This window comes from Cnephaeus nilssonii, assembly GCF_951640355.1.
Source record: "Cnephaeus nilssonii genome assembly, chromosome: 9".
NCBI lineage: Eukaryota > Metazoa > Chordata > Mammalia > Chiroptera > Vespertilionidae > Cnephaeus > Cnephaeus nilssonii.
Genome location: NC_137080.1, coordinates 94,329,679 through 94,345,699, shown reverse-complemented (window position 1 = coordinate 94,345,699; position 16,021 = coordinate 94,329,679). Strand labels below are relative to the sequence as shown.

The 16,021-nt window shown below is 55.7% G+C and overlaps 1 protein-coding gene across 1 annotated transcript; it reads right to left on the bottom strand.

The window, feature by feature from the left end:
* Nucleotides 1–4,393: 4,393 nt before the first annotated feature.
* On the bottom strand, nucleotides 4,394–15,016 carry TAP2 (transporter 2, ATP binding cassette subfamily B member). Its single transcript, XM_079781385.1, has 12 exons — nucleotides 14,905–15,016; nucleotides 14,095–14,594; nucleotides 13,901–14,015; nucleotides 11,749–11,879; nucleotides 11,367–11,572; nucleotides 7,796–7,993; nucleotides 7,541–7,669; nucleotides 6,088–6,276; nucleotides 5,780–5,953; nucleotides 5,498–5,657; nucleotides 5,120–5,256; nucleotides 4,394–4,863 (listed from the first exon to the last, which is right to left on the bottom strand). The coding sequence occupies exons 2-12, from the start codon at nucleotides 14,585–14,587 to the stop codon at nucleotides 4,624–4,626; spliced, it is 2,172 nt and encodes a 723-aa protein (XP_079637511.1). The 5' UTR covers nucleotides 14,588–14,594; nucleotides 14,905–15,016; the 3' UTR covers nucleotides 4,394–4,623.
* Nucleotides 15,017–16,021: the final 1,005 nt, after the last annotated feature.

The following is a 16,021-nucleotide window of genomic DNA, read 5'->3' as shown; positions in this document are numbered from 1 at the left end:
GGTTAGGACAGAGGAGAGGACAGAGGTAAGGACAGAGGTGAGGAAAGCGGTGAGGACAGAGTTGAGGACAGCGGTTAGGACAGATGTGAGGACAGAGGAGAGGACAGAGGTGAGGGCAGCGGTGATGACAGCAGTGAGGACAGACGTGAGGACAGTGGTGAGGACAGAGATGAGGACAGAGGAGAGGACAGAGGAGAGGACAGCAGTGAGGACAGTGGAGAGGACGAAGGTGAGGACGGAGGAGAGGACAGAGGTGAGGACAGCGGTGAGGACAGATGTTGGACAGAGATGAGGACAGAGGAGAAAACAGCAGTGAGGACAGATGTGAGGACAGAGGAGAGGAAAGGGGGGGGCAGAGATGAGGGCACGGTGAGGACAGCAGTGAGGACAGAGGTGAGGACAGCTGTTTGGACAGAGGTGAGGACGGAAGAGATGATAGAGGTGAGTACAGATCAGACGACAGAGGTGAGGACGGAGGAGAGGACAGCCGTGAGGACAGCGGTGAGGACAGAGGAGATGACAGAGTGGAGGACAGCAGTGAGGACAGTGGAGAGGACGGAGGATAGGACGGAGGTGAGGGAGCTACAGGAGCAGTGCTCTGGCCGGGAGTAAAGACTTGCAAAGGCTCCGGGGCAGCCAGGAGGGAAGCCAGGGGAAGGGCCTCTAGAATATATGTAAGCCTAAGTGACCATTCAACTCGTAGCCCTGACGTTCACTGACCACCAGGGGGCAGACGCTCAATGCACATGCTTGGAAACATGGAACAGACTGATGAATCTCAGAGGGAAGTGGAGAAAGGGGAGACTGGGAAGAGATTAACCAAAGATCTTATATGCATAGTAGAGGCCCAGTGCACAGATTTGTGCACTGGTGGTGTCCCTCAGCCTTGCCTGCAGGGATATGGTCAAAACCAGCAGTCTGACATCTCCTGAGGGGTCCCAGATTGCGAGAGGGCGCAGGCCAGGCCAAGGGACTCCATCGGTGCAAGAATCCCTGCACTGGGTCTCTAGTTAATAAGTAATAATACAAGAATACTTTGTGTTTTGTGTACTCACAACTGTAAACCTACTTTCGCCCCACCTTGTATTTGTTTAAAAGAATAAGGAATTTAGGGAGTTGTTATTGGTAAAACCAGGGAGCAAGACACATGTATGCTTAAGTGAACATTAAATTTCTCTGTAATGGTAAGCATAGAGCTCCAAGCAGGGGTAGCGACCGTCGTATTGGCAAACCCTGGGGAGGAATGGGAGTGAGGCTTTCCTCTGTGCACCGTTTTGTGCCTTTTGATTTTAAACCGCATCAACAAATTGCCTATTCAAATATACTGTATCTTTTTTTAAAAAGAACAGTGGGAGGGTAAGTAGATGCAGGAAGTATAAGCAACAACTCTTTTTGAGTTTGTTGTAAAGCTGGCAGAGTCCACCTCTTCCTGGCTCTGTGGTCCAGGAAGTCAGTACATGTGTCCAAGTCTCCTGGATTTGGGGTTGCAATACCTGCCATTTAGAATTACCTTGAAGATAAAATAAGAATATATATCAGGCACAGCACATCAGTAGCATACAGGAAGGACTCGATAAATGATTATTATTGTTATTGAATTATTTATACTTCATGAGTCCATAAAACTGTTGAAAACTCAGGCTTTCCCAGAACCACTAGGTGGCATCAGGCTCAAATAAAGGGGTGCTCCTTTCTCTTGCTGAACACCCAAAACAGGGGAGATGTTTGTTTTCCTTATTCCCTAGTCCTTTCCCTCACATCCCACAACTCCACGCTTCACCTCTGCATTCACCACTCGGCTGGGGCACAAGGGGCTTGAAGTTCAATGCTGACCAGGGCGGAGGAGGGAGAGGCTGTTCTGGGCTCCTAAGGTTCCCCCTTTCCTTTCATATCTTCCTTTGTAACGAGTGAAACTTGGCTGAGTGGGAAAGATCCTGAAGGTCCGTGACAAGAAGGGAAATCACATGGTGTTGGGGGCAGGCGGGAGAAGGAAGAGAACTGGAGCTCTGGGACAAGCAGAACTCCCTGTGGTTGCTAAACAGGCCACACCTGTAGGGTTGTCTGTCAAGACCGACTGCCTTGACTGTCGGGAACATTCTCTGTGTCCCTGACATAGGTGTACCTGGGAGTTTGTCCTGAGACAATTGGGGACATCTTAAGGCCCTACGGTCTGCTGCAGCTTCCTGCACTGCCATCAGCGCCCGAATTTTCCTCCGGCTCTGTCGCTGCTGAGCTCTGGTTTCAGGCCACTTTCCTTTCTGGGCTTAAAGTGTCATGAGTCTGTGGGTGCAGTTGTACTGAGGATACCACAGAATTTTAACAGATCTTCATGAGGGCTGGATTCCACAGGTTGGGAGGCCCAGGAATTATGATTCCCACTCTATAAATGCAGGAAGGACATTTGGCGGGCGGGGGAAGGAATCAGGCTGGCCTGCATCCCTCCAAAGCCATGTTTCACCCTCATGACGTTCGAGCCTGAGCTGTGGCGCTGCGGGCAGGCAGCCAGGGTTCTTCCATCCCGCTGCCTAGTTTCCAGGCAGAACAGAGCCCGCAGCAGCAGCCCTGGCCCGCTCACTGCCAGCTGGAAAGTACCTGCTGTTTCTGGGAATGGGAAAGCTTCTGCTTCCTAGAATAGGAGCCTTCACAGGCAGCCCCTCCCAGTAACCAGACGTGTACAGCTCTGCGTTTCATTGGTGGGTCCCTGTAGGGAGGACCGAGAATGAGGACAGTGGAAGAAAGAGATGTATTCACTTACCCAACAGACATGTAGTTTTGTCTACAATGAATCGAGCCCTGTGCCAGGTAGTGGATAAGAGCTTATTATGATGCATGGCCTAATGTGGGCTCTGAGTCAGGCCTGGATTCAAACTCCGGCTCCACCGTGTACACTTGGGGAAATTATTTAATCTCTTTGAGACTTGAGACTCGGTTTCCTCATCTATAAAACTAGAGGCCCAGTGCATGATTAAATCATGCACGTGTAGGGTCCCCTAGGCCTAACCTGCCATCCAGGCCATATCCACTGCCCCGCAAAGCCTAGCACGCTCCGCGGACACTGCTAGCAGCCTGCTCCCCACTTTTGATGGCAGGGAGTCCGCTGGTGCCGGAGCGGACACACAGCTCCCTGCTTTCAATCACGGGGGAGCTGGCTGTCTGTCCGCTGGTTGGGACCCTGTGTGGCCGGCAGCTCCAAAGTCCCTGGGCCCCTAGGGCTCGGTGGGGCGGGGGCGTGGTCTTCCGGCAGCCAGAGCTTGGGCCGGGGTCTTGCCTTCCCCTCCCGCGCAGGCTGCCGCCTCCTCTGCCTTCCGGCTCCCTCATGAGCCCTCCCTCGGCCGGCCAGGGCTGCGTGGAAACCGTGGAAACCGTGTCCTCTGCGGACGCCGCAGTGCGCTCCTGCGGCCCGACCGCCGCCAGTCTCCTCCCTCGGGAGCCGCGCCGCCTCGTCAGCCGGGGCCGCCAGACGCCCTGCTCGCTGCCCCAGAGGCCCCTTCTGTGCCACAGCACAGCCATGGCGCAGACGCTGCTCGCGCCGCCAGCTCAGCATCCCACCGGCCCAATCGGCCACCCCGGCCACCCCGAGTCCTGCCCCCTGTGCCTCCCGCTGGCCCAATCGTGGGTGTAGCAGAGTGATGGTAATTTACATATTACCCTTTTATTATGTAGGATGGGGATGATACCCACCTCATAGGATTGAGAATAAGGACTCAAAATGATAACACATGAAAAACACTTGGCACAGTTCCTGTTCACATTAAACATACAAATGATAGATCCTCCCATCCCCCAACTGATGGACGGAGTATGACGTAAACTCTACCTGCAGCCGGACATTCCTGAACACCTTATATGGACTATACATTGAACCACCAATCAGCACCTGCCATACACCCTAAGCCCCCCAATTCCTAAATCCCTAGGTGCCTAATCATGTGCCTTACATGATTCCACCAATCAGCATGTCTGAGCGCCCCAAGCCCCGCCCCCTCCTTCCTCCCTTAAAAAGGCGCTCTCACCCCTGGCCCGCCCCTTTTCCCTTCTGGAAGACGGCCCGGCAGGGTGATCTTCAATAAAGCCTGTATCCTGGTATCCCATGGTCTCCGGCCCTCTATTTAATCTTTTAACAAACAGTAGTTTTTATCCATTTTTTATGAACATTGTTAATTATGGCACTGAGCTCTGCCCCTCCGGACCCTGGCTCCCAAACTGCCAGACGCTGGTGGGAAGGGGGAGAGACCTGGGGAACATGTATGCCCGTTTGGCTAACACAGCTCTCAGACAGATAAGGACTCGCAGGAGAGCCGGCGGAAAGGTAGCTATGGCCACCTCTGGGACGTGTACAGGTCAGCCCTACTTCTCTATGTGAGTGTGTGCTGCTTAGATCACAGGAAAAGTGTTTCAAAATACATTTATTCTGCACAGTACCCGGCTCGGCACCAGGCACTGCGCTGCTCTTCAAGGAGATAAGGTGGCTGGGCAGACAGCAGCCCCCTCCGCAGACAAAGGCACGCGCGGTCCAAATCTGCATCACGGAGCGACCAGAGCGACTGGGCTGCCGGGAGGTGCAGCCCGGGAAGCTCAGAGCGCGCTGCTCGTCCGAAGGCCGTGGGGGGCCAGTGCCTGGCCTCAGCCCTCCAAGCCCTCCAAGCCCCCCAAGCTCTCCAAGCCCTCCAAGCCCTCCAAGCCCCCCAAGCCCTCCAGCTGCTGCGCCAGGCGGGAGTAGAGGTCCTGGCCTGTCCGGAGCTGCTCGGCCTCCAGCAGCTGCCCCTGCCGCAGCACCAGGACCTGGTCGGCGCGCTGCACTGTCCGCAGCCTGTGCGCGATCACCAGCACCGTGCGGTCCCCGCGGCAGCGCCAGTCCTGCAGCTGCGGGGGTCACAGCCTCAGGAGGGCGCCGCACCCCTGGCCACCCCTGCGGTTTAGGGTCCAGGCGGCGGGAAACCCCGGGGGCAGGAAAGGGGCCACAAAGGGCTGCACTGCCCCCCCAGCCACAGGCCGCGGCGAGGGAAAGGCAGCAGCCGCACAGCACCCCACGCTCCTTCCCCCCCCCCCCCGCCCGCCAAGAAGACACAGGTGCCCCGTCCACTGGGGGCCCTGCCCCGCCGGGCCGCCCCGCACTCACCGCCTGTTCGCACTGCACGTCCAGGGCGCTGGTGGCTTCGTCCAGGATGAGCACGCGAGGGTCCCGCACGAGGGCCCGGGCAATGGCCAGGCGCTGCTTCTGCCCCACGGCCAGCAGGTTCCCCTTCTCCCCCACGTCTGAGGGGCCCAGAAACACGGTCTTCACACACAGGTGACCACACCCCTCCCACAAGCAGGGACCGGCACCGCGAGGAGCGCTGGGTAAGGGCGGAGTGGGGGGCACCGCTGGGCCGCCCGGGAGCGCCTGGTGCTGGGCGGGGCAGTGGGGGCCCGGGGAGGGCCAGGGAGCAGAGACCGCGGGGTTACAGGGGCACCGCCCTCACCCGAAAATCCGCTCCGCCGGTGCAGACGGAGGTACCTGTGTGCAGCCCCTGCGCCAGGTCCCGGATGAACTCGTCGGCCTGGGCCGCGCGGGCCGCCGCCATCACCTCCTCGTCGCTGCAGCGCGGCAGCCCGTACGCGATGTTGTCCCGCACGGAGCCCGAGAACAGCACGGGCTCCTGCCCGACCACGGCCACCTGTGCGGGCAGCGGGACGGCGTGGCACCTCGCGGGGTCCTCCCCTCCTCCCCGGGCGTCTCCCAGGACCCGTGCCCTCTGCACCGCCCCCCCCCCCCCGCCTCCGCCCTGCCCCCACACACCTGCCGGTGCAGGTAGCGGTGCTCGTACTGGGCCAGGGGCGCCCCGTCCAGCAGCAGCGCCCCCGCCGTGGGCTGGTACAGGTTCTGCAGCAGGGCCGCCACGGTGCTCTTCCCCGAGCCGTTGGGCCCCACCAGCGCCGTCATCTGGCCGGGGCGCAGCGTGAACGTCAGCCCCTGGGGAAGCAGCAGAGACCGTGGGCCCTTCTCTCCCTCACAGGCCGGGCCGCCCTCAGCAGCAGCGGGTCCAGCTCTGGGCCTGGCCGCCCAGGCAGCGGGGCAGGGGCCGTGCCTCCCGCCCGCCCGGGCACCTTGAGCACCGGCTGGTCGGGGCGGTGGGGGTACGCGAAGCACACATCCCGGAATTCCACCAGGCCGCGCAGCGCGGGCGGCTCCAGGGTCCCAGGCGGAGGCAGGTTCGGCTGCCGGTCCAGGTAGCGGAACACCTTCTCGGCGGCGCCCACGTTGCTCAGCATGTCCCCGCACATGTACACCAGGGTCTGGGAGACAGGAGGGCAGGGTCAGCCCCCCAGAAACCAGCCTCCGCTGCGTACGCTGCTCTGCCACGCCCCCCACCCCTCCGCCCCCCAGCCACACTCCCCTCTTCCAGAAAAAGTCCACCTTTAAAGGTGGCTTCGGAGGATCTAAAATCCGCACCAATGCCCCCTGGTCCCGCTGCTGGGTGTGCTGGTGCAGAGACCTGCCCAGGAGACAGGGACGCCCTCAGAGGGGCCCTGTGCCCACCGTGGCGCGTCCACAGTCCTCCACACACAGAATGTTCAACCAACGTCTAGGAAATCCAGCCCAAGATGAAGTGACGAGCTATTTTTGAAACCCGGTAAGTCCAGGGAAAGAGCTAAAGGCTCCTTCTGCCTTTTCTAGCCACATCGCCCGGCTGGGCACCAAGCAGCCGAGGGGAAGTCCACCCAGCGGGTACGTGACGGGATCGGGTACTGAAGGGATCGCAGTCACTGCTTTGCAGCCCTAGTAAGCACATGGCTCCATCGAGCCCGTGGCTGATGCACCACAGCTCCACCCGAGAGAGAGAGAGAGAGAGAGAGAGAGAGAGAGAGAGAGAGAGAGAGAGAATGAATGAATGCCTACACGCATACACGCACTACATGTATGAGGCAAGGGCAGACTGAGCACTGACTATATTTGGTGAATTTTAGGAATCATCGTTAATTTGTTAGGTCCGATAATGACTTTGTGGTTATATATATATTTCTTAACATACTTTTTTTTAATTGATTTCAGAGGAAGGGAGAGAGAAAAACATCAATGATGAGAGAGAATCATTGGTCGGCTGCCTCCTGCACGCCCCACACTGAGGATCAACCCTGCAACCTGGGCATGTGCCTGACTGGGAATTGAACCATGACCTCCTGGTTCATAGGTCATGCTCAACCACTGAGCCATGTCAGTCGGGCTATATTTTTAATGTTTACATTTTAGAATTACAACTGAAATATTTACATGTGAAATTATATCTTGGATTTTCTTCAAAGTAGTATGGGTGGGGGAGGGGCGGAGAGTGCAGATGAAACAAGGTGGGCATGAACTGATCCTTGTTGAAGCGGGTGATGGGTACATGCGGGTCATTAAAGTCTGTCCTTAGGGAGGGTATGTGTTAAATTCTTCATAACACAACGAGCTGAGATTTTGTTTTGTCTTGTATTTTTAAGCAGAAACAATAAATCTCAAGGCCCAGAGGCCAGAGAGAAAACAGAGGGACGGAGAGAGCATGCGCGGCTGCTGACACACCTGCACGTGGTGGCCCACGTCCTCCTGGAAGAGCAGAAAGGAGAGCAGCCCGCCCCGCGTGAGGTCGCCGGCCAGGATCTGCCGCAGCCCACAGCTCAGCATCAGCACCTGCATGGCCAAGTGCAGCATCTGGGAGGGAGAAGAAAGGCGGGGCTGAGAGAGACTCCGTCCCAGCCCCGCCCTGCCCTTCCCTCCCACAGGGAGCTGCATGGACCCCCGGAGGGTTCCAGCCCCGCCCCCAGGCACCCCGCTCACCCTCCGGAAGAGCAGATAGAGGGCCCTCTCCAGGTCTCGCTGCCACCACAGCTTCCGGCACCGTTCCAGGGCCTCCTCATAGCGACAGGCCTCATGCTCCTCGGCCCCAAAACTGCGCACGGTCTTCAGCCCTCCAACTGCCTCCCGCACCACCTGCCCCGCCTGCGCCACCGCGTCCTGGATCTCCCGAAGCACCGCCTGGAAACGCGGGAGAAGATGCGGGGGTTCGCACGCAGAAGACAGCATCCCAGCCCCGAAGTCCCAGTCTGCCTGTCCTAGGAGCACAGCTGTCTTCTTCCCTCTCCCTTACATTTCCCGGAGGAGATGCGTGAGGAGGGAGGGAACAAGGGGGCACGCACTGTCGTGCTGGTGAGTGTGGGGGACACACACTATTTCCCTTCATTTGAGCTCGTACACACACACACACACACACACACACACTCACACACACACAAACACACACACACACACACACACACACACACACACACGTCTGAACAAGAGAGGTGGGGTCGTTTCCCAAGGAGCCACAGCTACTTAACAGAAGGTGGAGATGTAACTTAACATGGACCAGAGACGGACCACTGGTGTGGCTCAGCAGTTGAGTGCTGATCTATGAACCAGGAGGTCATGTTCAATTACAGGTCAGGGCACATGCCTGGGTTGCAGGCTCCATCCTCAGTAGGGAGGCTGCCGATCAATGATTCTCTCTCATCATTGATCTTTCTCTCTCTCTCTCCCTCTCCCTTCCCCTCTGAAATCAATTTTAAAAAAACTTTATTTTTTAATGGACCAAAGACCTACACCTAAGAGCTAAAATTATAAAACTCTTAGAAGAAAACACAGGGAAAGCTCAAGACACATGATTTGGCAATGGTTTCTTAGATATGACACCAGAAGCAAAGATAACAAAATAAAAAATAGACAAATTAGACTTCATCAAGATGAAAAACTTTTGTGCATCAAAGGACTCTATCAATAGAGTGGAAAAGAAATGCACAGAACTGGAAAAAACATTTGCTTATCGCTGATGAAAGGATAGAACAAAGGATATACAGAACTCCTTCAACTCAACAATTTAAAAACAACCGACTTTTAAAATGAACAAAGGACTTGAATAGACATTTCTCCCAAAAAAAGATATAAAAATGGCCAATAAAAGATGCTCAACAACACTAATCATTAGGAAAATGCAAATCAAAACCACAGTGAGATATCACCTCACAGTCATTAAGACAGTTATCACTTTTTAGTAAATATATAAATGCATGTAGTTCCACCATTAAAAAAGGAAATCTACTTTTTGTCACAACATGGGCCTTGATAACATTATGCTAGGTGAGATGTCAGAGAGGGCAAAGACAAAAACTGTATGAGCTCATTTATAAATGGAATCTAAAAAAAAACAACACCAAACTCAAAGAAAAAGAGATCAGATTTGTGGTTACCAAAGGAAGGTATAGAGGGCAGGAAAATTGGATGAAAGTGGTCAAAATTCCAGTCATAAGATAAATAAGTGCAAGGAATGTAATTTTTAAAAACACAGAGGATAACAAGTGTTGGCCAGGATGTGGAGAAATTGAACCCCTGTGCATTGCTGGTGGGAACGTACAATAGTGCAGTCGCTGTGGAAAACAGCATGGTGGCTCTTCAAAACATTAAACATAAAGTTACCGGGCAATCCAGCATTCTACCTCTGAGTGTATGCCCAAAGGAACTGAAAGCAAGGATGCAGACAGACATTTGTACATTTATGTTCATAGCAACACTATTCACAATAGCCAACGGGTGGAAGCAACCCCAGTGTCCATCAACAGATGACTGGATAGACAGAAGGCTGCCTGCATCGATGGAATATTACTCAGCCTTAAAAAGGAGAAAGATCCACCTGGCCGGCGTGGCTCAGTGGTTGAGCATCATCCTATGAACCAGGAGGTCACTGTTCGATTCCTGGTCAGGGCACACGCCCGGGTTGCAGGCTCAATCCCCAGTGTGGGGTGTTCAGCAGGCAGCCAGATCCATGATTCTCTCGCATCATTGATGTTTCTATCTCTCCCTCCCTCTTCCTTCCTCTCTGAAATCAATAAAAATATTTTTTTAAAAAAAGGAGAAAAATTCTGACACATGCTACCACATGGATGAACCCTGAGGACATTATGCTAAATTAAGTAAGCCAGTCATGAAAAGACAAACACTGTATGAACCCATTTATAGGATACCTAAGTAATCTAACCCATAGACAGAAAGTACAATGGTGGTTGCCAGGGGCCAGGGGGAAGGTGGGGAGGGGATTTATTGTTTAATGGGTTGAAGTTTCCATTTGAAAAGAGCTCTGCAGAGCACAGCGGTGATGGCTGTGAGACAGGCCAGTAAGCCAGGTCAAGTGGAATTGGAAAACTGAGGCAGGAAGCTGGACTTGCTGCAGAGCAATTTACAGCAGATGCAGAAGGTCACCTCCCTAGGGACAGCATCTAGGCCTCAGCTGTATTTCAGCTCCAGGCTCACAAAGGCAGCAAAACCAGGTGGGCAGAGCCAGGACCAGCTGCGATGACTGATGACTCCCTGCCCTGACACTGACCAATTGGTGGAGACCATGGCCCTGAAGGAGCCCACCTAGAAAACTGATGAGTATTCTGTTGAACACGCCCCCCCCCCAAACCCTGAGACCTCCCCTAAGATTCCTTCCTGTGAGAAGATAAAGCCTCAAGACAAAGGACCCAGTGTGGGCTCTCCCTCTGGGGAGCAGCCCCGCCATGCCCTTTCCCCTCTTCTTCCCCCACTTCTTCCCCCCCAGGCGTCCATCTCCTACACCCTAAAGGACCCCACAAGACTTGCAACCAGGGGAGCCATGGGCAGCAGCAGCTCGTCCCAGGCTAACCCCTGAACCTGCCCCCAAGCCCCCCCTTTTCTCTGACTCCCCGAGAGCTAGGGCTGCCCAGCCTGGACTCTCCTGTAGCTTCTTCTAGGCTAGGCCCTTCATGGTTTACGCCCGCAGCTATAATGAATGTTCCCTCATAGTGACCTGGACTCACGTTGTAAAATTTTTCCTGCACGAAGTCAAGAACCCACACACTGCTGGCCAGTCCTGAGCTGACCCGCTCGGGGCCAGGTCCCCTTTCTGGTAACGGTGGTACAACAGTGTGGATGTGTCTAATGCCACTGAAATGGCATTTAAAATGGTGCAAAATGGTAATTTTTTATGTTACGCACATTTCCCACAATTTTTGTAAAAGAGAGAGGAGATGGGGCTAACATGACCACACATTCTACCAGCTCTACACTCCTACTGATTATAAGGGGAAAACTCTGCCTAAACCCTCTAAGGTGGCAGTTTTAATCTTTTGTGGGGAAGGTATGTGCACAGGCCTCTGAGAATCTGATGGAAATTACCCTCTCCTCAGAAACATGTGCCTTCCCTCCATCCTTCTCTCTCTCCGCCTCCCCCCCCCCCCCCCCCCCACACACACACACAGTCCCAGGGGTCATGGACCTTCTGAAGCTGTCAGAACTGCTGCCTTGAGGGCTGAGAAGAGATCTCTAGGACTGGTTCTTCCCTAACCACCACGCATACCTGATGGCGGCCATTGTACACCTTTTCAGCCGCCATTGTGAGAGGCATCTCGAACAGAGACAGAAGGGTGAGTCGAGGCGACAGGTTGAGCATGAAGCTGTACAGTCCCACCACTTTCACCAGGCTCCGCAGGAGCACGTTGGCATTAAGAGGAAGCCAGGAACTCATTAGTTTGGTATCCGAGTTCAGCCGCGAGTTCAGCTCCCCTGGGAGGACAGAGCAGGTGAGGGAGCCCTGTGCAATGTAGACCCAGCAACTGCCCCTGACACAGCCCCTCCTCTGAGCACCTCCTCCACGTGCAGGCCAGGGGACAGGCTGTGTGCAGTGGAGGGGAAGCCCTTCAGGCCCCAGCTGTCTTAGTCTCCTGGACTCCAGGCCGCACCTGTCTTAGTCTCCTGGAAGAAACTCAGGTCCTGGTGCAGAAGGGAGGAGAAGAGCTGCTCCCGGATCCGCAAGTTGATCCTGGACATGGTGAAGAGGAAGCAGCCTCCCCGGCAGCCTGCGGACAGCGAGCTGTGGGGTCAGGAGGGATGGGACCAGGAAGGGGACCAAGAAGGAGGGAGGGAATGAGTAAGGGAAACACAGGAGAAAGCACAGAATGAAAAGAAATGCAAAGTTGGGGGAAGTATACCAGGACAGGCAGAAGATAAATGAATCAGACAAGGACAGTGGCAAGAGGGGCAGAAATAAGCAGAGGGCAGGGGGAAAAAAAAAAAAAAGGCACGGTGAGCAATACTTGAGAACAAAATCCTAACTCGTACAAATTCACCAGTATTTATGGCAGACGCAAGGGAAGAATACAATGAAGTGAGAAGATATTATAAATAGAGATCAGCTGTGACTGCCTGGCCTCCCCCAGCTATCCCTCCAGGCTTCCCCTTGGTCTCAGTCTCCTTTCTCCCCACCCCAAAGTCCTTCCTCCTCACCCTGGGTACTTACTTCTCTGAGGGAACCGCCCTCCCAAGCCCCTGAGCCCTATCTTGTTGTTCCCCACTCTAGGGGCCCTGGAGTTGGACAACTCCTCTTAGACCAACCAGATATCCTAAATAAGAAAAGGCGAATATGCAATTTGTCCCCTCTGGAGTTCCACCCACGAGGAGTTGGACTGCTCACTATGATGTGTGCTGACCACCAGGGGGCGGCGCAGAACGAAGGAAGGCCCTGGCCAGAAGGCCCTGATCAGCCCTGATCACTGGCCAGGCCTAGGGACCCTACCTGTGCACGAATTTAATGCACCGGGCCTCTCTCTGGTTTACAATAAAATGCGAAGGGGAAATGTGAATGCATGCAAGTGGGTAATTTACAAATATGGGTTTCTCATACAAATCTAGCACCAGATTTGGGCGGCTGTTGGGATATAGTCAATCACAAAATGATGAGGGTTTGGACTCTGATCGCAGTGAGAACAGAGAGAAGAGCCACAGGAGAAGCACTGTGAAAGCAGAAAACGACATGGCTAGTTCTGAGCACGAGGAAGGCATCCCTGACGCTGATGCTGCAGCCCAGGGGCTGAGGCTTCCAGGAAGGGGAACAAGACTGGGAGGGAGGGTGCAGTATCTGGAGCCCCGGGTACGTGGAGGTGAGATGAGAGTGGGCTCTCCAAGCCAAAGGTAGAGGGAGCAACTGGATTACAAGGCTGGAGCTGGGCACGGAGATGTGGATCTTGGAGTCACCTACAGAGAGGAACTGAGTCAGCTCAGCGGGAAGAATGTTCTTAAAGATGGAAGGCCTGAGTGAGGAGGAAAGTCCCTATGTGAGGTCCGGAGGAGGGCAGTCTCCAGAGTGGCCTGGGAAGGGGAAAGGGAGTTCATACAAGCTAACTCGAGAAAGAGATCAACAATGATTGTTCCAGTGCCACGTGCTTCAGAAGCAAAGAGAATGGATGACCGATTTTTTTTAAAGTTTCTTTAAAAATAAAAACCACTTTTGAGAAACAGGTTTCAGTAAAAATGGAATGAAGACATAATGAAGTGGTTTCTGGGGCTGCCAGGTACGAGGGTGAGGAGAGTGAGCAACTCCTTCACGTGTGCCCTTGGTGCCTCGCCCACCTCATCCTCGCCCAGCCCTAGGTAGGCAGTAGGTGGTGGACAGCAGATTCCTGGGTGTGTCTAAGAAGAGAGGGAAAAGCAATGAAGTGGGGAACAGTAAAGGTGCCGGACAGAAGAGAGACAAGGGGCAGGGTAAGATCTTCAGAGGCGAGAGGGGAAGGGTCAGGGAGAAACACGCCACCCTGACAAGAGGGTAACTTTGGAAACAAACTTGAGGTGGGAGGGAGCAGACTAAGGAGAAGCAGCATTTCATGGAGATGGAAATGTTGAGGGGCCACTGAGCCACTGCATTTTGCACCACATTTGCTCTTTGTGCTGCCATCATGTAATGTAAACTTTGAAGATGCTGGGCAAGAATGGCGAGTGGAGGAGTGAGTGATGCATGAAATGGAAAGGCGGGTAAGTAAGCGCGCGCATGCTTCCTTTTAAGTAAGTGCCTTTGGGACTGTGAGGGCTTCGCACATGGACCCATCGCCCATCACCTACCTCCCCAGGGAGAAAAGACACATGAAAAAGATGGCGCTGGCGAAGGCTTCGGGGTCAAAATCGCCTCCCAGGATGTCGATCACACGGCCAGAGTAATACGGGATTAGCATCTCCCCTGGAACCAGGAGGGTGAGTCAGGACGGGCAGGTGCCAGGGCCTTTGCCACCGCGTCCCCGGTGCCTCCCCCGACTCACCCAACACGGCGACCACGAGGAAGAAGAAGGCGGCAGCGAGCAAGGGCAGGTCCGGCCTGGAGAGCCTCAGCAGCCGCCACATCAGGGCGTGGCTCTTCTCCTGGCCCTGCTCCCCCTCGGGGGCTCCGGGAGGGCTGAGCACCGCCCACGCCGCCCAGCTGAGCGCCGCAGCCCCGTACCCCGCCAGCAGCCAGCTCCACGGGGCTGCAGCCACGCTGGCTGGGGGCGCACTCAAGGCCCCTGGGCTCAGCGCCCTCAGGGAGAGGAACAGAGGGGGCGCCAGGCAGAGCGCGGGCAGCAGTGTCCCCGCCGGTCCCAGCAGCCCCCCCAGCTTCAGCAGACACCACAGCCCCCCAAGCCGCAGGGTCCCCTCCAGCCACAGGCCCGGAAGCCCCCGGGGGAGCAGAGCGTCCAGGGTGCCCTGGAGCAGCCGGAGCACAGCCCAGTCCGCCAGCAGCAGGGAGGCCCAGGGCCTCAGGTCGGGGAGCCGCATGGTGTGCCTGCGCGACGGGGGGCGAGAATTAGGGAGCTGGAGTCCCCGCTCTGCCCTCCCCTCCCCACCCCCACTTCGCCGACCGACCCCAAAAGCTCCCGGGTGCGCGCCCCCGTCGGTGCACCCTCCCCCGACAGAAGGCAGCAGCCTGCCAGGGAGCTGGGAGCCTGGCCGGGGCCTTCATCCTCAAAAACCCCGCGACCCCTGCCCCGCCCCTGCACCCTCGGGTCCAGGGGGGCAGGAAGCAGGGGCGCAGGGGACCTGCAGGCTGGGCAGCGTCCCTGGTAGCGCTGCGGGTGCCCCCCGCACGGACTCACCGGTCTGCAGCTCCGGAGGTCTCCTGGTGAGATGCTGAAGGCTGAGCTCGGAAACCCGCTCCCGCACCTCTGCCTGGCTTCCCTTCGGTCCGCCCTCCCCACCTCCAGCCCCAGCCCCAGCCCCCAGGATGTCCCCGCCACTTTCGCTTTCGCTTCCTGGCCCGGCCCTGCTCTGCGCCTCGCGGCCACCGGGGGGCGCGCGACACCGCAGACTCCGCGCCAGGGCCCCCTCCTGGCCGCACCTGCTGGCCTGGGAGTCTCTGGCCCTTAGCGACTGTTACTCTTACAGAAAACCGTTGCAATTTTTAAAAATTGTCACTAAGTTTTAAAAAAGCTTTTTCAAGGGCTGGGATGCTTTGTACTTGGAGAACCACGGGATTGTCTTGCCTCCAGGTCTTGCTACCTCAAGCTCTGAACCCCGTTTTGAGAAGTGCCCTCTTCCCTCGCCCAAGCTCCAGTTTGAGGGTCTTGGGGTAAAAACAGCCAAGTCCGGAGCGAGAAGCACACAGGGCCCCCCACACAGAAGGCAGCAGCCACTCAGCCCGGGAGCAGAGCACGTGCGCAGATGCCTCCAAAGTATGTTGGAGCAGCTTTCCCACGTGAGGGATGGACTTGGTTTCTTGGTTTCGTTTGGCACTGAGAACCCAGGGGCCAGGGCGCTGCAGGTCCCGCCTGACCCAGAGCCTATCTATGAGGCATGCGCACTGGCTGATTCCAGAAATGACTCTTCGGGTTTAAACTACCTCCCCATCACAAGCTGTCCTGGAGGTGACCCTTTTGAAACCTTGTTGGCCTGGGTACCAGAGAGTCTCTTCAAATTGGAAGCACTGCGGGAGGGAGGAACTTAAAGTGGGGGTTACTACAATTTCTCCACCCCTGTCCATCCGGGATTTTAAGGATCTCTCCCTAATGAAAAAGCTTCGTGCTCAACTTCGCCCTACTTTCAAGTTGTGCCTTTAACTGTATAAGGTGACCAGATTTTAAAATTGGTAAAGCGGGACACAATTGACTGGAGAGGGAGGGGGTTCTTTTAAAATGCCGCGGGACGCGGGACAAATTGTTAAAAATCAGGACTGTCCTGCCAAAAGCGGGACATCTGGTCACCTTACACTTGTTT